The 24554-nt window shown below is 35.9% G+C and overlaps 1 protein-coding gene across 3 annotated transcripts; it reads right to left on the reverse strand.

Annotated features, from left to right (window-relative positions):
* Positions 1-2517: 2517 nt before the first annotated feature.
* On the reverse strand, positions 2518-24554 carry nab1a (NGFI-A binding protein 1a (EGR1 binding protein 1)). Of its 3 annotated transcripts, XM_087303070.1 has the most exons (9): positions 24398-24554; positions 21740-22524; positions 18513-18646; positions 15509-15560; positions 10736-10855; positions 10415-10432; positions 8088-8247; positions 7854-7997; positions 2518-3281 (listed from the first exon to the last, which is right to left on the reverse strand). In XM_087303070.1, exons 1-9 carry the CDS (start codon positions 24498-24500, stop codon positions 3214-3216), a joined length of 1584 nt encoding a protein of 527 aa, XP_087159196.1. In that variant the 5' UTR covers positions 24501-24554; the 3' UTR covers positions 2518-3213.

Consider the following 24554-nt stretch of genomic DNA (forward strand, 5'->3'; position numbering starts at 1 on the left):
TAAATGTAATATTAAACATTATCAACCTTATTAATGACATCATTACGGGTCTGGCTGTTAGTAAACAAAATGTTCAAGACTTCCGGTGTAGTTATTTTCTAAAGCATTTTGTACATTCACAGCTTACTTCAATGTTGCAAAGGTATTTGAATATATTTAATAAATTGCATATATCTAATTTTAAAGTACAAATGAAATTCAAAACCAAACGTATGATTTTGTTAGCTTGCTAGTTTTGTGAACAATTTGTCTGTGCATGTCATTAAGAAAAAAGCCCTCCTAATCTTTAATTGAAATATGAAAATGCACTTCCTGTTTTTTTATCAGTTAAATTATCAGATTATGTATATAGCTTAGCAAATGGGCGTGGCTAACTTGTCACTGTCAGTTTTGACAACAAACAGAAATGGTGAGGTGTCTGTTAGCATGTAATAACTCTGCCCAAACACTTTCCTTGATCTTTCTGAACAACTTTACTACATACATTCAGCACACATTAGAAATATCAAGCCACGCTCCCCTGTTTTTTTTTTTTAATATTCTGTTTTTTCTAGGAACTGCGTCACAATCCGAAAACAAAAATAACGATTGCAACTTCCGGTTCATGGAGACTTAAAAAAAAAACAGTTTTCCCTTGTTATCTTAAATCGAAATCTGAAAATGCACTTCCTGTTTGTTTTAAGTTAACAAGCAGTAAGGCCGTACTCACACAAAGTACAGTTGCCTCGAACCGGGCCAAAGCTTGTCCCCCCTCCTGTCTCCCCCGATGGCCCACACTCACACCACAATCGGTCCTTAGGGATGCGGTGACACGCAGTCAGATATTTCGCAGAACAGATCCGCCACTTTTGGCACTCATAAACAGTCATAAAGTCCTCGTGCTGCAGAAATGAGGAGGTCTGCTGAAGGTGCGCAGCTGTCGTGCAGTGAGGAGTTTGCGTTCACTGAACAGTAAGAATGATTAATAAATCCATATGAAATAGTCCCTTAAAAGTCACGTCTCGCCAGGCCTGTGCAGAGACCGGCCAAAGGGCATGTGCAGGATAAAATTTTTGAAGCGCGTTCTGATCAGCTGTGTTGTCGCGCGCCTACTGAAGAACGGGACCGAGGGTGTGCCGCGTCGCAGGGGCACTTTTGATCATTTTGGAAGGGCACATTCTATCCAAGACTAAAAAGGGCATGTGCACTACACAGGTTGAGCCCTATGTGTGCACGTGCCTGTGTCTCGCTTTCATTTTCGGGCTTTGGCGCGTTCTGCACTACAAGTGTACCGCGCCAAAGCCCAAGTAAACCGCGCTTAGGCCCACCTCTTCCAACCGGGCCAGGGCCGGCCAAGTGAACCGTGCTTGAGCCCGATTCAGCGCACTCACACTTCTCAAATGATCCGGGAAACGGGCCTGGGCATGGTATGGATGGCATAGTGTGAGTAGGCTCTAAGTTTGTCTCTAGGCTAACATACCAACATACTTAACCATGCCATCCAACGGACAGCGATATGACAACAAACAAAAATGGCCTCGATTTTTCTAAATGAAAAGCCTATTGACTACATCCAATGAGCTTACAGTGGAAAAAACAAGCCACGCCCAGTTTTCTTTTTTAATACAGTGGTCCCTTGTTATTCGTGGAAGTTGCGTTCTTAAAAATAACTCGCAATAGGTAAAATCCGTGAACTAGTCACCCCATATTTTTTACTGATAGTATAGATATTTTAAGGCTGTAAAAGCCCTCACTACACACTTGATGAACTTTTCTCAGACAGCCATTAACATTTTCACACTTTTCTCTCGGTTAAACACGCTCAAAGTTCAAACCTTCGTAGAAAAATAAGTTTAGTATTATAGAATAAAAAACCAAAGATTAAATTCATTTGACCTTCATTTATTTATTCCTAATGGTGCCCTACAACCACTTCTACCTTCCTTGCATGTCCAGAAGGTCAACTTTTTGTGCAATGGTTAGCATCTTTCTCTGCCTTTTGTGTGCTACCGTGGGAGGCCTTTGACGATGCAGAACGTTTCGTCAACATTGAGGGGAAAAAACTTGGAAACATACAGTACAGCACTTCAGAGTCACACTGCTAGCGATCGAAGATTTCTGTAAATTTGGCAAGCTGAACGCATTCTGTACTCTACAGGAGATGCGGCACGGAGGAGATTGATTGACAATGGTCTACAGCCAGTCAGGGTGCAGAACATAATGTGCGAATCAGGACGCAGAACAAAATGCGCTGTAGAAAAAATGCATGTCAAAATGCACGAAAAAATATGCAAAACTGCGAGGCAGCGAAAATTGAACTGCGTTATCGCAAGGCACCACTTTATTCTGTTTCTTCATAAACTGCGGCACAATTTGAAAAAAAAACAAACAGTTGCAGCTTCCATTTCATGCGAACTTTAAGAACAAGCAAAAACAAACAAACTCAGAAATGCAACTACTTTACATTTTGTTGCCCTATAGAGGCTAAAACTGTGATTTTTAAGTAGTTTCTATATTTTAAAAACACATCAAATGCAATTTTGTTTTTACTTTTTTGGGTTTGTTTTATTCTTAGAACGGTTCACAAAGACAAGATACAAACACTCGACAAATGTGCATAGAAAAAGACTAATACACAACAGACTAGCACAGCTAGCTAACAAAGTTTGCGAACTTTTTTGCGAACAATCTGTCACATTGTAACATTTAACGACAGCAATATACGCAATGTTTTATGCTGAGAATAAGTCTGATAACAAATACAGTACACACTGTTTTTCTAGTGCTAACATCGAAAGTGACATAATCATCAAAACACGCAAAGCTAATTCTACATATTCAGTTTTCTTTTACGAAGTACACGTTACGTTCATCCTCACCGACAAACTGATACAAACAGATGAATGTCATCATTTAACCTTAAAATCACCTACTATTCTAAGGACCACACACAAGCGTTTTCTACGAAACTTCAGTGCTGAATAACGAACAGTTTCCATAAAAATAAGACATGCAAACACGGATTATGTAGTCACAAATACATGAATATACATTTCTCTGTGCACACCGACTGCAGGACATTCGTGTTTTATGTTCTAATATTAGAACTTAAAATAGTTCGTACAAATAAAAAAGAAACAAAATAAATTAATCTCTAGGCATTTACAGTTCGTAAGGCCACACAGTTTCGGTTCTAAATTCACTGAACAAACTTTGAGAAAGGTGTTGAAGATGTTATCTGGAATCCTCCGGCTCTGATTTGATCTTCTTCTTGTCCAAAAGCTCTTTTTGAGAACCGTTTTCTGAAACAAAAAGGCAACGTTTTATAAATTGGATTCATTCAAAATGTATTGTAGATTTCCTAAATTAAGGAAATTATTAGTTTGCATTTAACAACATATACTAATAAAGAACAATAAAGTTGCTACAGTTTATATTCTATTCACCTTTGTTAATGTTTTGAAGAATTAGGAACTTTTGAAATATTCATTTTAATTATTTATTCATATATTTACTAATGATAGCGTGTACAATATATAATTTGATGGCAAAGCGCTACACATTTGTATTATTTATTTTTATTCAATGTGATAAATTAGTATTGACTGGAAACTCCCCCCTAAAAACTAAAACTAAATATATTTTATGTTTTGAATGAATAAGCAAGATTAGATCGAATGTGTTTGGTACAGTGTGTGTGTGTGTGTGTGTTTGCTATGTACAGTAGGGGGACAAAGTATTCAACATTCAAAATTCAATATTGTCATTTTTTTTTCTTGTGAATATTTCCAAAGGAGCTGTTGACATGGAATTGAACCAGATTTTGTTAAAAACCCAAACAATACAAACATAAAAAAGTGACGTGTAATAACAATGGAATGACACAAAAAGAAAGCACTAATCTACTGAAATGTATTTAATACTTTATTTAAAAGGATTTTTTGATGATGGCAGCTTAAAGACGTCTCCTATATGGACTATAAAGTCACATGAACTGCTCAGGTTGGATTTTTTCACAGACTTCAACAGAGTGTAAAAATCTTGATGGTTCTGGGGGTCTCATCTATCAAATCTGATCTTGAATTTGTATTTTATACTGGATTCAGATCAGGTCATTGGCTGTGCCATTTTCATCTCTAAAAGCATTTGAGAGTTTCCTTGACTGTGTTCGGGATCATTGTCTTGCTGAAATGTCTACTCTGGTTTCATCTTCATGATCCTGATAATGTAGATGTTGGACTGAAGCAGCGAATATTCATTTACACTGATGAAGGGCAGAGGGTTGCTTAAGAACTACTGAAAGATTTAATCTGCTGTCTGGGCTTTCACTCCCTTTCTGCACCTCCCTTTCTTCATGTGTTCAATAATTATATTCAGGTGTCATTTCCTTTTATTACAGTTAACTTCATTTGTAAACGAATTAATAGTTTTTTTTTTTTTTTGCATAAATGGATTTCCTTGGTTGCTACCAACATCTGGTGAAAACTTCAAGTCAACAGCACCTTTGTAAATATGTTTCCTGAGGAAAATGGTGACGTGTTTAATACTTATTTCTTATTGTAACAAGTCAGTATGCAAAAAAAGTCAAATGCAATTAATACATTAAATTATTTGATCATAAAAGTAGAAATTTAAAAAAGAATATTTAGCTAAATAATATTTTACTATTGAGCAAAACAGAAAAATCATTAAACAATTTAATAATAATTTTTGTATTATTAAGAAAATATAATAAATTACTACTTGGTACAGACTTTTGTGATTTATTTCATAAATCTCGAATGTCATTCAAAATGTGTACATTGAATTACAAAATGATTTATTGTCATTTTAATTTTATTTGGTCCATTTATGTGTTTAAAATACTTCGAACAATAATACAAGTGCCAAAAATAAATATATAGATATATATATATTTCCCATCATGGTGGCGCAGTGGGTAACACGATCGCCTCACAGCAAGAAGGTCACTGGTTCGAGCCTCGGCTGGCTCAGTTGGCATTTCTGTGTGGAGTTTGCATGTTCTCCCCGTGTTCGCGTAGGTTTCCTCCGGGTGCTCCGGTTTCCCCCACAGTCCAAAGACATGCAGCACAGGTGAATTGAATAAACTAAATTGTCCGTAGTGTATGAGTGTGAATGAGTGTTTATGGATGTTTCTCAGTGATGAGTTACAGCTGGACGGGCATCCGCTGTGTAAAACATATACTGGATAAGTTGGCGGTTCATTCCACTGTGGGGATACCTAGATTAATAAAGGGACTAAGCCGAAAACTAAATGTATGATTGAATATATATATATTTTTATATATATATAAAAATTAAAACATTTAAAGTTCTAGAATATGAAACAAATGATCAAATTAAATTTAAGATGTATTTAAGTGATTTTTCTAGGATAGATTGGGAAATTCTGAATGTCTCTTAATTTAATTAGCATGTTTAGCGCTTGTGTGGATTTAAAAAATAGAATAGAATAAAAAGGTTAAATATGAAAACTTGTGGAATTGAATATATGCTTGCATTAAAAGCAAAAATATTTTGCATAATAACGTTTAATTCACACAACACTTTGTAAAATAATAAAAAAAATAATAATTAAATACAATTTGAATTACATTTATTTAAGAAATTCTATCAAATAAATGACAAATAGGAACTTCAAGCCTTTTAAGATTGCATTATAATGCTTTATTAATATAATTTGCATGTATTTAGTGCATTGTGTGGTTTTTAAAAACACTTCACCAACAGTAAATGTGCCCCCCCAAAAAATCCACCATGTTTGAATTTTCATCAAATTTCAGCCAATTCCAGTCAGCCGCAAGTGCTTACGCCAAAATAAAGCCTGGTACTTTTTACGCTATTTCAAACCCAACAGCCCAGTTGAGTGCATTAAGCGTGTTTGAGATCAGTGTGCTCAGTAAATGACACTGATTGACATCAGGCTCTGCCCACATTGGTGGCGGAAGAAAAACCCGAAAACGTCAAACAAGCAAGTGAATCCTTACGCCCCCCCTTTTTTTTTCACCTACTCGCAAACGCAGCTTGCGCAGGCAGGTAGGAGTTTCACAGAGAAAGTGCTACATTTGCATGCCAGAGATTGCATACATTACCAAAAAGAAAGTTAAGTTACGTTTGAAGCGTTTGAGGGGGGGTTTTAATGGAGCGTGTTTGTAGGTGTCGATGCGCCAGGATGATACTGTGATAAAACAGTGCCAGTTCATTGCACGGTCCAACAGGAGCTGTGGTAATCATGTTGCAGATTCTTCTTTGAAGATTAGAGCTCTACCTAGACAGCATTTGAAGGCTGTTCCAGAAGGTGGGCGGAAAGAAAAACGTTACGCTGACTTTAGAGGTCCCACGGTTTGGACAGTTTTTATGGCACAGCCACATGTATTCTTTGCGAAAAGGGCAGGAATCCCAGAATGCATTGGGGTAGAGTGAAAAGTGTGGCACTTTTTACAGTGGATTACTTTAAAGTAAGCAGATTGACATTATTAAGGTCAATTCACACTAAGTGACGCAAATGTACGATGCAAAATGAAAAACGCTAAATAAATTGTCGCAATCAACACAAATATTTCACATTGGCTACGATTTATTGGAGCGACACAATTATTTTTCTTGTCCAACTTGTTGATTTTTCCTCTTTTCCCAGCAATGAACCCAAAAATTCTAAATCAAAATTTTAAAATCTATGCTATTATATATAGGCCTAATATGATTTGTGAAGAACGATATATTAAAGCTGATGGCTTAGATGATTTTGATTGGTGCCATTTGAATGCCGTCACCCAACATTAGAAAATCTTTGCTAGAGTGATGAAAGAGCACATCAGAATTGCAAATGTAAATGATTTCAGGGGGGAACAAAGTCCAACAAAAATCGTTATTGGTTATCGGCAAAAATTTTGGCTTGATTTTTAAAATGATCCCAATTTGTTAGGAATGTAGATTTTTCAAAAGGTTTATTGTGATGTTGATATACTCTTTTAATAAAAGAGTTATTGATTTATATTGTATATGTGATTTCATACGTGACACGTTTAACGCAATCTCACTGCAATTCGTAACTTTTTGATTTAGTGGCTAATTCGTATAAATTGGTACAATCTCATTCATACAATTTAGTACGATTTGTTCATCCCCAATGACGTTCAGGTTTAGGGGTGGGGCTGGCTTATTTTCGTAAGACTGAACTGTACGAATTCATATGAATTAGTCACTAAACGGACACACATAAAATAGTTGCGTTTCTTCGTGAGATCAGGCTGGATACATTTTATTCAGGATTTAGTGATGAATACAACATTTAAAAGAGCAGTATTTATTTGAAATGCAAAAATTATATGCATTTTGCATCCAGTGAAAAGTTTATACAGTCAGTTCAGAGTAATTTAATGTAGTTTTTGTTAAATAAACCTGTTAATTGTTTAAAAAAAACAACTGTAATGACCATAACTGTCGACATGATGCAAGTGAATGGCATCGTTTGTACAAATATCATTGGGTCAATAGATGCTTCATTAACTTGTAGTTTTTCCCCTCAAAGCACTGTTATTCATTTTTATTGTATATTTATTACAATATTTATTATTTGTACAACTTTTTTTTATGAAGTCTGGTGCGATGTGGATGAAGCGTTAAGCACAAGTGATTCAAAATCACCTAAAATCACTTTAAAAGACATTCTGCGGTGCTATTTGGGCAGATGATGCAATTCGAATGAATGACACGTCACAAATTGAGCATTTCTAGCGTGTGAAATGCTTCATCTAGTGAAAATTTGTGTGTAAGAACAAGAAACAAGTCATTATCTGCAGTTCGCTAAATGGCCACCTGTGTCGCAGCTAATTAGCATAGTAAGCACTAACCTGTGGCCGCCGTCACTCTCTCTTCAGAGTTGTGTTGGTTATGATGTCGCTCCTCTGTGTTGTGTTTATGATGTCGTTTGAGCTCGTTGGCCAACTGACGACCAAGGGGAACATCGGACAGACGCAAGTTTAGAGGTCTTTCGCCTGGATTAAAAAAAACAGAAAGGTGAAATTACACTACTGCTCACACAAACAACGGTAAAGTGGCGGTTATTAATTGTAAAAGAAACGCACTAGAGAGATGTGAGAGTCCGCTGTTGCAGTGCTGAGCCGTGGGTGTGAGGTATTTTAGAGCCGCTGTTGGAATCCGCCAGTCCAGAGATTTCAGTCGCTCCTGGACGGCAGCGTCCCGCAGGAGCTCCACCTGTTTGGCCAACAGAGAGTCCAGCTGTACCTGCGCACACAAACACTCAATGTGAGCCGAGCCCGAACAAGAAGCACTAAAAGTGTGTGAATTAACTTACAAACAAACATCCCACATGCTGTAGTTTGAACAAACATTGCAAAACAAACGAAAAAAGAAAATCGCACTTTCAAACTAAGGGCTGTTGAAAATTTTACAAAAGATTTAAAAATTTTTAAACACACCGGGATGATTTATCTCTAATGTTTAAAGCCTCGTTGCTAAACTACATGCACCAATGTGAATATGCAAACCAATGTGCATAATGGCAGACATGAGAGCATAATATTTGTTTTCTTGGTTTTATGCGAAAACAGTTAAGTCTAAATGTTTAAATTGGTTTAAAACTGACTTTAAACAACACTTAAGACTTTCAAATAAAAATATTGTAAACGACTTAAAAAAACAACAACTTTAAATCGAAGTTCAATTCTGAAAAAATAAGTTCAAAGCTTGTTTAAACAAAATTGCATTGAAAGCTTTTAAAAATGTTTAAAAACATTTGCAAAGGACGTTAAAATGTTCAAACAACTTTTAAACTAATATTCAAACAAATTGTTTTTATTAAAATAACACATTTAAATAAACACTTCAGCTGTCTATAAAACATTGTTGAAATAAAACCGAAACAAATGTTGCTTAAGTGAGTGATGAAAGAGGACATCAGAATTGCAAATGTAAATCATTTCAGGGGGGAACAAAGTCCAATAAAAATCGTTATTGGTTATCGGCCAAAAATTTTGGCTTGATTTTAAAATGATCCCAATTTGTTAGGAATGTTGATTTTTCAAAAGGTTTATTGTGATGTTGATAAACTGTTTTAATAAAAGAGTTATTGATTTCTATTTAATACGTTATTGCAAACCCGATACGTTCAACGCAATCTCACGACAATTCGGAACTTTTTGATTTAGTGGCTAATTCGTATAAATTGGTACAATCTCATTCATACAATTTAGTACGATTTGTTCATCCCCAATGACGTTCGGGTTTAGGGGCTTATTTTCGTAAGACTGAATTGTACGAATTCTTACGAATTAGTCACTAAACTGACACACATAAAATAGTTGCGTTTCTTAGTGAGATCAAGCTGGATACATTTCATTCAAAAGAAAATCTCACTTTCAAATAAAGTTCAAACAAATTTCTGTTGAAAAGGTTTCACAACATTTCAAATATTTAAGACTTTAGCACATCGAGATATGCCAATCGCTGACATTTAATGCCTTGTTACTAAACAACGTGTTAAACAGCTTGAAAAACATTTTTACTTTCAGAATTGTTTGATCTTTGATTCAAAGCTTGTTCAAATAAAATTGTGTTGTGAGCCTTTAAAAATATTTTAAAACATTTGTTAAGGACGTTAAAATGTTCAGACAACTTTCAAACAAAACATAAACCATTCAAACAAACACCGTTTTTAAAAATCATTTAAAATAAAGACTTATTCAAATATTCAGTTATCATTCATCTTTAAAACGTTGTTGAAATAAAACCAATAGACATGTTTGTTTAAAAGGAAATCTCCCTTTCAAATAAATTTTAAACAAAAGTTCTGTTGAAAAGTTTCCAAAACACTAAAAACCTTTAAGGCTTTCACTTGCACTTATCGCTGATGTTTAATGCTTTGTTACTAAACAGCGTGCGCCAAGGTGAATATGCACACCAATGTACAAAATGGCAGACATAAATAATGATAATAAAAACATAAAATAAAAATGTTGTTTTATTTTTATTTTTGTTTTTTGATGCAAAAACAAGTTTAAATGTCAAATTGCTTTAAAACTCACTTAAGTTAACACTTAAGAGATGAAAAGAAATACATTTTTTTAACAAATATGTTTAAATATCTTTCAGAAAAAAATTTACAACAAAGTTTAAACAATTCTGAAAAAAAGTTTGTTCAAAATTCAAACAAAATAGTGTCAACAGCTTTCAAAGATGTTTAAAAACATTTATAAAGGATGTTAAAATGTTCAAACAAACTTTCAAACTAACCTTCAAACAAAACTTAAAACATTCAAACAAACACTGTTTTCAAACAACATTTAAATAAACACTTCTATTTAAAAGAAGCATGCAAACAATACTCAACCCTAAAACAAACAATAAAGGGATAGTTCACCCAAAATTGATTATTCAGCATTTATTTACTCACCATTTGACTTGCTTTCTTCTGTTGAACACAAAAGAAAATATTTTGATGAAAGCTGAAAACATGCAACCATTGATTTAATTTGTTAATCTTACTATGAAGGTCAATGTTAACAGATTTTTAACATTCTATAAAATATCTTCTTTTCTGTTTAACAGAAGAAAGAAACTCATAAAAGTTTAAAACAACTAAAGGTTGAGTAGTCAGTGAGTAAATATTCAGTTTTAGGTAAACTATCCCATTTAAAACATTGAAATGAAATCTTCAAACAGTTCCGAAGAAATCCTGCAAACATCAGTGCGTGTTTGTGGTCTCTGGATCTACCTGTAGACTGTGTCTGATGGTCTCTTCTCCTTTAGATTTGGCAACTGCTAGCTGCTCTCTGACCGTCTCCTGACGTGAATGCAGAACCTGAAGGGCCTCCTGAAGATCGTAGACACCATCCTCAAAGAGAAAAGGGAGAGAGATGACCTCATGGAAAAAAATCTACTTTCAGCACAATCAGACGAAAGAAAGTTTCATTTCTTCACGATGTCTCATTTATTTGACTCTCCGGTGCAAATGTGACATTTGCACAAATGGAGAAAGCTGTTAGCTCAAACTGACTCATCACATCTGCAGTTGGCAGTGCCAGAGGAGGAAAGTCATGCTGCTGGAGGCAGGAACCATACAAATAATCATGTTTTACACTTGCGTTGCATTTAGTCTTTCCCAAAACTACACTTATAATGTCGGTGAAGGTTTGGTCGGTGAATGGTTTTCACATACAATCAGAAACTTTGGGCATTTACACAAGCAATGTGATCATCAGTTCTTTGCATAATACAATAATTAATATAAATAGTTCATGTAGGACAATGTACAGGTCAAATATAAGAGCAGTGATTTAAGTTTTTAGGGGTCAAGTCAAAATAATAGTAGTTTATTATTAAATTCTGAATTTTTATATCACTTTTCATAAAGTAAAAATTAGATTTTGTCATTTTTCTCAAAACTTTCTGTCCTGAAATTGAGTAATAAGAAACTATTCAAAACCATACCATAATTATTGTTAATTATTAGCAAAATTACATTTAGTATTCAAATGATATTAACTTTACTGGGGTCTTAATAATGCATAATATGCATAAAAACCTAAATAAATATCTTATATATAGACAAGTAAAAATTATATATATGTATAATAGATGGGCATACATACATTTTTTAAATCTAGATTAAAATGGCTCATTTAAATTCTGCCGAAGGCATTCAGAATATGTGTGCTACCCAAATAATAAGTCTTTGAGAACAGGTTTCTCAAGCCAGGTGGCGCATTAATACAGGGGGTCATCTCCTGTTTTCAAATGCATCACAAACTGCTTGAGAAACTGTTCTACTATGATAATTGGTGATGAAAATAAATGATGTTCAATAGGATGTACTTGTGTTCACTGTTTATTCAGTTAAATGTGAGTTTGAAATGTAGGCCCACATAAGCTCGAAACAGCGACTTTTGATCACCTTAATCCGACTAAAATCATAACTGAACTAAACAGAAATGGAATTAAGACATGTAGAGTGTGCAGATATTAGTGGAATTATAAGTAAAGTAAACATTATAAATATGTAAACACCGCGATCAAACTATTACCGTCATGTAGGACTTTTTGTCATTTTGTCCGACAAGTTCCACACACACGCGGATGTCAGTAAAGGACGGCACACAAACACACACACACACGTTGCAAAAAGCGGAAGTTTTTTTTCTTTCCATTTGGCGTGCGTTATTAATTTCCATAACATGTTCATCAGTCTTTACTCCTTATTTGCGTCTTATACCCAAGTTTGTCAAGGGGCATGAATGAAATGTTCATGAGTTAAAGTGAAACTGCCGAACTGGAGTTAAAGTCTGGCATCCTGCTGATTTGATTCAGAAGGACACTTTTTTGTCAGATGGCTCACCGGTCAGGTATACATCTGCGCTAAACTATCAAGGTGAAAGTCATTATAGGTTGCGTGGAATAGACCCAGCTCCCCAACCCAACTTTGAGAATAAATTAACGGCGATAATTTTTTTTATTGCAGCACATTAACGCCAATAACAGCCCACAACTTATATATATATATATATATATATATATATATATATATATATATATATATATATATGTGTGTGTGTGTGTGTGTGTGTGAGTGTGTGTATGTATGTATGTGTGTATATACACACACACACACACACACACACACACACACACACACACACACACACACACACACACACACACACACACAAATAAAAAAACACACACACACACACACACACACACACACACAAACACTCAACCTGACAAGTCTTGTTGTCTATCCAAGTTTTAGGAACATCAAATAATAACTTGACTTAATCATTTGGTATCAGAAGTGGCTAATATGAACGGCAAAGACCTTTAGATTACGCTTATTTTTGCCAAAATAACATGATCATGTCTTGATTTTTAATCATTTAATTAGGACAGTAAGGTCTGACTTTGCTTAGACAAAAGTCTTGTCACTTCACAGAAATAATCTACAGTTTAGAATATACAATCATGCTGTAGTTGAAAAATAATAATATGTGTGTGGCTCCCATAAGCTTGGAGGATTTGTGTGCAAACTTAAAACACATGCCATGGCAATGCTCCTGTTTGTCCTCACTAGTGCTTCTCATATTATTCTAAAAGACTGGCCGTTGTCACCTTCAAACCAATTTTTCACTTTGTGTCGCCCATTGACAACCTCCGCATTTTCCTCTGAGGTCACCATCACTTATATATGTGTGTGTGTGTGTGTGTGTGTGTGTGTGTGTGTGTGTGTGTGTGTGTGTGTGTGTGTGTGTGCGTGTGTGTGCAAGGGTGTGTGTGTGTCCACATATGACGTTCGACAGCCACAGCAATGCGTGGGTAATTCAGAAAGCACCCACAGGATGATGTCAATTATGTGTTTCAGTCCACAGTGTGCTTCTCCGCCTGAATGATTGTGCGTTTGCTGTTCTTTATCCAGAAAACCACGCGAAAACAACTTCCGTTCAAAACAAGCTGGCTAATTCTAGCTTTAATTTGACAGCTAAAGAGCTTTGTTTTCAGTGCTTTTGTTGACTTACAGACTGAGAGAGATACGAAAACTATTATCGTTTATTATATCATAAACTCACATTTCCATTATTTATTGTTTTAAAAAGAAGCTTCAACCAAGGCTGGATTTATTTGATCTTGAAAGGTCTTGATTTGTTTTTTCAAATACTATATTATGTGTTAAAAACTAATATTATTACTACTAATACAAATATATTTAAGAAGAAAAGGATGCAACATTTTAAAAATTTGTTTATTTAAAATATATGTAGTTTTGTTTGATTTAGTATGAAAAAACAACATAGCCCATGAATAATAATAATAAATACATTGCTTATTAAATAGTGATTTTTTCCCTAAATTTTAGTTTAGTAATCAAATATTTTTTCTTTTAGATGCATGCAATACAGAAAAACAAATTCAGTTATATTTTAGTTAGACATTTTGTTATAAATTAAAACCATTTAAATGCTCTTTTATCTCAACCATACACTCACTGGTCACTTTATTAGGTACACCTTACTAGTACCGGATTGGACCCAATTTGCCTACAGAACTGCCTTAATCCTTCGTGGCATAGATTTAATAAGGTAATGGAAATATTCCTCAGAGATTTTGTTCATTTTGACATGAGAGCATCATGCAGTTGCTGCAGATTTGTCACATCCATGATGCGAATGTCTAGATCCACCACATCTCAAAGGTGCTCTATTGGATTGAGAGATCTGGTGACTGTGGAGGCCATTTGAGTACAGTGAACTCATTGTCATGTTCAAGAAACCAGTCTGAGATGCTTCACGCTTTATGACATGCCGCGTTATCCTATTGGAAGTACACTGTGGTCATAAAGGGAAAATATCCCCCACACCATTACACCACCACCACCAGCCTGAACCGTTGACACAAGGCAGGATGGATCCATGCTTTCATGTTGTTGATCCCAAATTCTGACCCTACCAACCAAATGTCACAGCCGAAATCGAGACTCATCAGACCAGGCAAAGTTTTTCCAATCTTCTATTGTCCAATTTTGGTTAGCCTGAGCGAATTGTAGCCTCGTTTTCCCATTATTGCCTGACAGGAGTGGCACCCTGTGTGGTCTTCTGCTGCTGTAGCCCATCCAAGGTTGGACGTGTTGTGCATTCAGAGATGCTCTTCTGCATACCTCGGGTTCACATTTCTTTCCCATTCTGATGCTCAGTTTGAACTGCAGCTCATCGTCTTGACCATGTCTACATGCCTAAATGCATTGAGTTGATTGGCGGATTAGAATTTTGTGTTAACAAGTAGTTTGACAGGTGTACCTAATAAAGTGGCCGGTGAGTGTAAAATGTAGAGTAAATCTTGATAAATACATGATTCCATGTTAAATTCGTAATTTTATATTCACTGAATTTTTTTTTTTTGATCTTAGAAAGGAAATCTGTTAATAGGTAAACAGCCTCAGATATAAAATATATAATAAAGCTAAACAGCAGTTAATTTAAAGTAATTAATTTATCATTATACACATCATATATATTATTATACATGTAAATAATGTTTATAAAATGTCAGTCAAGCGTTTCAGAGAACTCCATAAAAACAACTTCCTTTCAAAACAAACGAGCGAATTTCAGTTTAATTTGACGTCTTGAGACTCTTGTTTGCGGTGGTTTTGTTGACTTTGCGGCACCACAGAGATTCAAAAACAATACCATTTACTTTTAAAGATGTTCACCCAGAGGCGCAGACCGCCGCTCTTGGGAAAATCTGTGCAAACGCGACATTTCGGAGTGAATCATGACACTAATTACTCTCTGGAGATGGAGCCCACAAACACTGCGCTAATTCAGACACAACGGGAAGGCGGATGGCAATAAATATCGTGACAAGAGCGCAAAACTAATAAAGAAGTCCCAAGAAACCACCTGGAGCTCCATTTACAAAGCTGAGACGCCTCATGCAAATAAAGATGTTTGTAGCAGTGGAGTTTATGAATATCAAATGAACGCTGGGTTAAACTTACTTCAGATTTAATCCGTTTGGGAGAGGGTTCGTCTTCATCAACGCAGTGGGACCTAGAATAAAGAGGGATTTTGAGTTAACAGTGTTTTTAAACAAGGAATTGCAGTGAAAGTAGAGGAACAGCTAAAAATGTGAGGATAACTTTAGAAAATAATCTTTATTTTAGTGTATATGACCCGTAATTAAACTAAAGCCAAATATGTTTTGTGACTGTTAAGCAAGTATACTCGTTAATGTATATGCTAAATTCACTCTAAAATTTATACAGTGGACAAAAGAAATTGATAACTGTAAAAAGCAATTAGTTATTTTACTTTTAAAAATTTTACTTAAAAAGTGAGTAAACCCACTGTGACTTGGAACTGGTAAGTTGACAATTTTTATAATCATACACGGTTCATTTACTAAAAGATTTTAAGTTAAAGTTTACTACAAATGTTTAAAAGTAAGGTCAATAAATAGGTTTTTATAGTGTGTGCATTTTGTCCAATCAGACACTCAATTGAATAAGAAAGCCATCCTTTTTCTTTACTCTCAGCTACTGTTTAAGCTCAGGTTGCATCGGCAGCCATATTGATATATATGTATTCATATACATATTAGGGTTGTCTCAATACTGAAGTTTTAAAAACATCCATTTCAGCGCTACTGAGCACGTTTTATATATATATATATATATATATATATATATATATATATATATATATTAGGGCTGTGCAATTAATCGAAAATCCGATTTCGATTATGGCTTCTAACGATTATGAAAAAACATTAATCGAGATAAACGATTTTTGCATCATATACCAAAAGCGCGAAAAAACGCGTGCTTATGTGTGTGTGTGCAACACGCGCACACGCATAAGCACGCGGTCAGCATTCGGTCTCAATTGCACACTGAGACGAGCAGAGGAGCGCAGACATCTAAAGTAATCTTAACATGAGTGCTTTAATGGTCAAATAGGTGTCAAAACGCGGTGATTAGTGATTATTCATATTAACCCTCATTTGCGTAATAAACAAACGAGTTGAGAATTAAAAGACATGTGAAAGAGAAACCATTAAAGTGCGAAATGCTGCCGCCTGTTTTATCATTAATCAAACGACGAGAACATCCCTTACTGCTCCTGAGTGAAGGATTTTTGTAGCTAAAGTGTTTTTCTTTGGGTAAAGATGCTTAAATCACAGTTTGCTTTATATTTTTATTCTATTGTATTTATTTCTCTTTCCTTTGCAGGGTGGAAAATATATACTATACAACTATATATATATATATATATATATATATATATATATATATATATATATATATATATATATATATATATATACAGTTGAAGTCAGAATTATTAGCCCTCCAGAATATTAGCAACCCTTTTCCTCCAATTTCTGTTTAATGGAAAGAAGTTTTTTTAAACTTATTTCTGAACACAATAGTTTTGATATATCATGTCTAATTACTGATTTGTTTTATCTTTGCTATGATGACAGTACATAACATTTTACTAGATGTTTTTCAAAATACAAGCATTTAGATTAAAGTGCAATTCAAAGGCTTAATTAGAGTAATGCGACAAGTCATTGTATAAAAGTAGTTTCTTCTGCAGACAATCAAAAAATATATTGCTTAAGGGGGCTAATGATATTGACCTTAAAATGGGTTTCAAAATAATTAAATCTGCTTTTATTCTAGCTAAAATAAAACAAATAAGACTTTCTCCAGAAGAAAAAAAATATTAGAGAAAATATCGTTAAAATTCCTTGCTCTGTTTAACATAATTTGGGAAATAGTAATAAAAAAACAAAATTCTCAGGAGCGCTAATAATTTTGACTTCAACTGATAATCGTTTAGAATAATCGTGATTACAATTATGACCAAAATAATCGTGATTATGATTTTTTCCAAAATCGAGCAGCCCTAATATATATATATATATATATATATATATATATATATATATATATATATATATATATATATATATATATATATCAATACTGAAGTTTTAAAAACATCCATTTCCTGCTAACATTTCAGCGCTACTGAGCACGTTTATATACAGTGCTGATTTGCCGTTGTGCTCACGTGCTCAGCAGAAATGATTGATTGGCCGTGAAGGTCATCAGTTCACAGAACTCATCGCTGTTTACTGAGTGTAACCACAGATACAGGGACAGTGACGTGTTTCAAAGCCACGTCGATCGGCTAGTTTGTCAATAAGCTAACATACGAGCGATTTACTGATGAATCTCAACTTTAAAATGCTTTAGTGTCCCTGTATCTGTGGTTACCCGCGGTAAACAGTGGTGAGCTCGGTGAACTAATGAACTTCACGGCCAATCACAGTCATTTCTGTTGAGCACAGGTGAATACTCTGGCAAATCACTGCTGTTCAAGAACATGTTTAGCAGCGCTCAAATTTCAGCGGGAAATGGAGGTTTTTAAAATTTTAGTATCGATTGGTAACGATTATCGATTGATAACCGTCATATATATATATATATATATATATATATATATATATATATATATATATATATATATATATCGTAATCATATCCAAATATAAAGAGATATCGGGTAACATATCAAACTAAATTTTAGTATCAGTATAAATATAGTATTTTAAACAATCTATTTAAAACATGGAAAGCATTAATGAATCATTTTAACAATGGATTTTCTATTCAATCAAAAGAAATGTAAAAAATTGCAAAGTAGTAATGCGCTAGACTTTGAGCACTCAAAAAATTCTTACAAGCACTGCAATAGTCTTAAAATGCCATTTTTGCAATTTTGCAGATTTTACCTTAAGTTAGCATTCTTTTTTTTTTAACAAAAAAAGGGAAAGCCCAACTTATATTGGTAACATGTCTTCAAGTGACAAAATTTACAAGTCAGGGTTCACCAAATCAGTACTTTGAACTTTGAAGCCCTGTGAAATTTCCAGACATATAAATGGAAGTCACTGAAATTAAAAGTGGAGTGTGATCATTAGCCCTTTACCTGCTGCTCCTGCGACTGTACTTGTAGGTCACCTCGCGAGAAATCTGCCTGGCCAGTGAGAAAAGTTCATCTCTTCGGGTCAGCAGTGACAGATCTTTCATACACAGCTGAGCAGATGCTTCATTTACGGTTAGCTAAACAGTAAACAAAACAATGAAAACAAAGGTCACTTAGTAATTTACTGTAAAAATGTTTTGATAATCACCAGTTAACTTAGCACAGGAGTGGCCAAGTTTGGCCCTGTAAAGCCGCAGTCCTAAAAACCTTTCTTCTAACCATTATCAAATTCAAACTTAATCTAATCAAGGTCTTAGGCCATGTCTACAAGGGTATTTTTGTAAACAGAGTTTTGCCTGATTAATTTTTTTTAATCTCATCCACACAAGCATGGTTGAAAAAAATTGTTCACATGAAAATGCAAAAATGCTCTATGAAGTGGCATTGTCAAGAGCATGCTAAAGAAAAAGGTGGTGATATACTCCCAAACAAAGTCATTTGGCCAATCAAAAGCCTCAAAAAAGGGTTATTTTTGGCTCAACTGTTAACATGGTGCACAGAGATGTGCATTTTGTAAACAACAGAGACCAAAGTGTACAATTTGACGTTACACATTGGAAATGATGCCATGGACAAGCCAATGACTCCAGTTTCACCAGCTACACAGACTGCAGTGTTTTTGAAAAATATTCACTCTAATTGAAGTTTTAAGAGAAGTTTATTTATCTCAGTATCTTCGTCTTGAAGAAACCCCACTCCCACCCCTACTCCTGCCTCTTTTTTCCTGATTGGGCAACATGGCAGCCCAGTGATTAGCACTGTTGCCTCTCAGCAAGAATGTCACCAGTTAAAAGTCCTTACTGGAGCAGTCAACATTTCTGTGCGGAGTTTGCATTTTCTCCTCATGCTTGCGTGAGTTTCCCCTGGGTTCCCCAGTTTCCTCCCACAGACCAAAAACATGCGATATAAGTAATTTGACTATAACAAATTGGCACTATAGACGAGCTTTAAGTAAGCAATATATCTATAGCAATATAGCTATCCCTATAATCTGTCACCAGCCTTTAACAAGTTGGGGAGTTCATCGAGATCTGAGCTCAAACTCTTGTCTCGCCCTATCAATGGGAGAGAGCCCAGGGCTCAAGAATCTTATAAGCTCAGGGCTCGGAATGCCAAACAAGCTTTATTATTAATCATCAGCTAAGTGTGAGTAGTTTAGTCTATTTCAGTGACCTGATACTGTGTTTAAGTGTGGACGAATGGCCAAACCTCACAGAAAAAGCTGTGAAGTTGAAAATACCCATACTCATGTGGACAGTTTTTTCAGGACTGCGCCTTTCCAGGTTCAAATTTGCCACCTCTGTCTTAAGACTTGCTAGCACACACAGTGCAATTTCATTCACAATTTGGTTGTCTGAGACAAATTTTGGAATTCCTCAAAAATTCCTATAATACTAAAACAAAAATCTGTGGTCCTTGATTGTTGGTTGGACATTTTCACAGACAGTTGATTTATAGCTATAGCAAGAGTCGTTCTTGCAGTGTGAACCATTAAGAGGGCTAAGCATCATCTTCAATTCACCTCAAGGAAACATCGCAACTTTTAAATATATCATTCTTTTCCTGTTTTATTATCAAGCATGGTTTGAGTAAAATTAAAGCTACAGATAGGGCTGGGCGATTTTTCAGATTTTTTCGATTAATTCAAATTTACGTTTTAAGACGATTTAATTTTGAATGAAATTGAGAAATCGCGATTTATGTGAAATATATATATTTAATACATTATAATGGCACCAATGCGCTTGGGTTCACTCTCTGTATGAAGCAGGAAGCACACCAGAAGCGCCTCTCGGTGACAGGCCGCACAGCACCACGCCATGGATTTTAGAATTCTAAACAGGTTTGTATACACACACCGGCGCCGCCCAGCCACGATTCACGAAGCAGTTCATATTTCAGCCGGCCCACAGAGCGCCATCTGATTAGTTTCATGTTAAATATCATGTGAATGTGCGCGTTTGGTGTGTGATAGTTTAAACTTTCATGTCCGCGCCGTGTCGCGGCGCTTCTGGTGTGCGACCTGCTTGACTGCCTGTTAAAGCGTTAAGTCATGTAGGATTTTACTTGTCGCATGTCTGTGTGGATTGTCAAGACATATTCCCCTATCAAGTGGATAAACTCGATCTCAACATGTATGAAGGACGTAAAAGCCTGCCATGTTAAAAACCGCACCGATCTTTTGGTTTGAACACGAGTAGAGGTGATGGACTGTAGATGTGAAAATGAAAGTACCCGCCCCCATGACGTCATTTAGCGGACCTAGTTGAAAACCAGACAGATCAGCCAGCATAATAGAGAGTGGAGCAAAGCGCATCAAATGATCGGTATTTAAAAGGGGGGAAAAAAGAAAAATAGATTTAATGTATTATTTTATATTAAACACATCTGGTACTTGTATTTGCTCCTGCAATACGTCCACAACTTCACACATTGGGTTAAATTAGGCTTTATATTTTCCATGTTCAGTCCTTTTTCTTCTACTGTATCTTTTTAAGAAAAAGGCAGCAGCATTACAACCTGTCATTCAATCAGAAGACAAAGTCAAAGCTGAGCTGAAAGCCAATCTTTTCTAGGCTCAGCACAACTTGCAAAAAATACCTCTGTATTCCTGCAAGTGCAATATTTACACAAATATTTCTTATTCAAATCTTCAGCAACGCTATTTAACTCGTGAATTTGTTTTACATTTATTTACACCTTGACCGATTATTGTAGGACATGGCCATTAAAAATACAATGTTCCTTAACCAGATGGTTTTTCAAGTTACTTTTAGAGAGTGTTACTTCAGTCATGTTGTTGTAATGTTTTGAGAAGACTAATAACACAATATAAAAAAATCAAAATCGAAATCGTGAATCGGTCAAACCTTATAAAAAACCTAGATTTTTTTTTTTTGCTAAATCGCTCAGCCCTAGCTACAGGTTGTTTATATTTACTTTAAAGGAACATTTCAGAATGCAGGTAACTTAACAGGTCATGGATTGAGGAGGTTAAACTCCAAATGAGCCTTGCGTGTGTTCATATTTGTCGAGTCTTGATTATCTGACATTACAACAGCCGAGATCTTACAGTGTGTATCATGTTTGGCAACAGTCTGACAAGCTACAATTGAAAATGGCAATTAAAAATTGCAGTGTGAGTCGGGAGATAGAAGAACCAGCCAAACCTCATGCATTGTAAGCTGCCGTCCGTCCCGCCTCTTAGAATCAAACCGCCCATAGATGGCGCTGTATTTCCGAATCTCCACCTCCTTTTGTGGATCGTCGTCACTCATCTCGCAGATGTGGCCGATCATCTTACTGAGCTTCTTATTAGTACGAATGTGTTCTTTGACCTCTGTAGGGTCACTCTTGGACAGAGTGTGGGAGAGTCGCTCTACGCACTCCATCACACACTGGACGCCGGCCGAATCAAGAGTATCGAGAGCATCATGAGGTGAACACGGAGAACACGCTCCTGATGGAGATAAACTATGCTCGCTCTCGCTTCCCCAGAAACGACTTTCACTTGCTCCTTGTAACGGCGAGCAACCTGGAGTCCCGTCCCTGCTGAGATCAAGCCTTCCGGGACTGGGGCTTGTAGGTAATAAAGCTCTAGGAACGACGAGCTGGTTTTGTTGCCCATTGCTGTGGACGCCGGGGGAACTTTCAGGGAGCTTGTACACTGGGATACTACAGACAGGAAGAGACGTCAATGGTTGGTTGAAGAGGGAAGGATTGGTTACCCAATCCCGTAGTGCCTTCTGGAGTCGCCGAACATGGAGGGGTTTGGTTGCCATTCCAACAAGGGCCATGATTTCAAGGAACTCTTCCTCGCCAGCCTCGCAGAGTTGCTGCACATCATCGCCGCCCTGCTGGATGAATGCTTCATAGTAGCAGAGCAAGTTTGCCTTCTGCAGGATGCGATAGAGTTGAAGCTCGCCCAAGGATCGTGGCAGGAGCACTGACATGGCTACATGTGCAAAAACAAAACATGGGATTGTCAAGTCAAGCTTGTCCAATTGACAGCATTTTACTAGCTAACTTTAACGTATGCAAACAAACACTTTGTCGTTATTTTGAACATAAAAGACACATTTAAAAATGTTTGGTCAACTTTCTTGAGTTCTTTGAGGGGATCTTTGGGAAAGTGTGTATGTCAGGGGTGTCCAAACTCGGCCCAGTAGGGCCGGTGTCCTGCACAGTTTAGCTACAACTTCATTTAACACACCTGCCTGGAGCTTTCTAGTACACCTAGAAAGAGCTTGATTAGTTGGTTCTGGTGTGTTTAATTGGGGTTGGAACAAAAAAATTGCAGGACACCGGCCTTCCAGGACCGAGTTTGGACATCCCTGGTGTATGTAGTCAACATTTGAAGTGGATCATCACCTTTCATCGAAGTTGTTTTAAAACTATTGAACAACATCCATTCTTGTCTTAGGACAATTTTTGATTAACCTCTAATGTTGACTACTGCATATGCTTTTTCTTATCTGCCTAATATTATGTAATAAATTCCTGCTATGTACATATAAATCCAAAAGGCCATTTTGGATTAAAAGGTTTATATAGATATTAGATATACAAAGCTGTAATTATTATTTTTTCATGCATTCAAACTAAATTTTAATCAGTGTGTCCCTTATGGGCTGTTTGAACACATTCATGCACACAAACAATCAAAACTCAAAATGTTTCAGACCCCATTTACACTTGTATATAGCATTGTCCACATGACTGGATATACAAAACTGCATTTTCATTCTTGGAGTAAACAAAGCATTTGCAAAGTCATTAGCTAAGCTAACATTTTTCTGTTTACGTCTCCTGAAAAGAAACGAAACAACTTTAGCCTTTACCTGTTAATTGACCATAGCCAATATGTACTGACCTACTAGTAACAACTTTAAAAGGTTTTGGAGAGAACTTATCATGGGTCTGCAGATTTAATGTAAACGGTGATTAACAAGGAAGCAATTGTTAATTATTTTGACAGGCTTTAGCCAGGGTAACACAGTGCCATATTTAATTTTTGACAGGAATGAAAATGAAGCTTAATTGTGTTAAGATAAATGTGTTCTGTGGACTTTCCTGTACAAGCTTATAGCAATATTTCAAATCAAAGCTTAAGAAGTTGTGGGTTTAAATCTTAATTTAGGCAACTTTAAACGGTGCGTCCACATTTTCATTAGCACATAAATCAAGTTGGCATCTACACTGACTAATATAAATCCGTCATATTATTGAATAATGTTTGGATGCAAACTTTTAATGCATTAAAAGCTCAAACTAGATCCAAAACTCTAGCATTTGCAAAAAGTTATAGTTATAGTCAACACAATCCTTATTTTGCATTCAAACAGAAATTAATGACTGTAAATAGAAATAACCTGTCTATCTTCTGTTCCCTATAGGAGCATTTGCCATTTGTACATTTGCCATGCAAGTACTTATCAGATATTTTGATTCAGACCGACTTTATTACAGGGGAAATCCATTTGGCACAGTTCATGCACCTTGCTTAAGTGCACAAAGGCACCTAACTTAGTGTGAAATTCTTGTACATTAAACCAATTTAAGATTTACAAATGCAAATGCAAACAGACATGTCACACATAAGTTCATTCTGCTGCAAACACAGCCGTGCATTACACTATTCTTTACAACGCAAACTGCAAATCACTTCAAACTATTGCCTCACATGCACCAGTGAATCTAACGCATATAACTCTCTCTATACAATTCCATAGCAGCCCAGACCATCATGATCTGCTCTGTCTACCCTCCAATGCTAAATGCCTGTATACATACGTATATGAATTGTGTAGGATATCATCTTCACGTACCTCTTTTCCGAAGCTGGAGCGCGCGACTGCTCCCGGTGCTCGCCGGAGTCTCGAGGCTGCGCTCCGCCTCTCGCGCAGGAGAGAAAGTGCGTTGAAGGCTCATCGCTTCTGTCTCTCTCTCGATCTGTCTACCTCTCTTTCTCTCTCTTTCTTGTGT

Source organism: Danio rerio, chromosome 22 (assembly GCF_052040795.2).
Source record: "Danio rerio strain M-AB ecotype USA chromosome 22, GRCz13ab, whole genome shotgun sequence".
Classification (NCBI taxonomy): Eukaryota; Metazoa; Chordata; class Actinopteri; order Cypriniformes; family Danionidae; genus Danio; species Danio rerio.

Bases quoted from the DNA above. Each gene is read 5' to 3' on its own strand.
- nab1a (XM_087303070.1), bottom strand. From the start codon at position 24,500: ATGAGCCTTCAACGCACTTTCTCTCCTGCGCGAGAGGCGGAGCGCAGC. The intron at 10,856-15,508 runs GTAAGTTTAACC...TTTCTCTTTGAG, and splicing joins CCAAACGGATTAAATCTGAA to GATGGTGTCTACGATCTTCA. The intron at 7,998-8,087 runs GTGCGTTTCTTT...TTTTTAATCCAG, and splicing joins CGGACTCTCACATCTCTCTA to GCGAAAGACCTCTAAACTTG.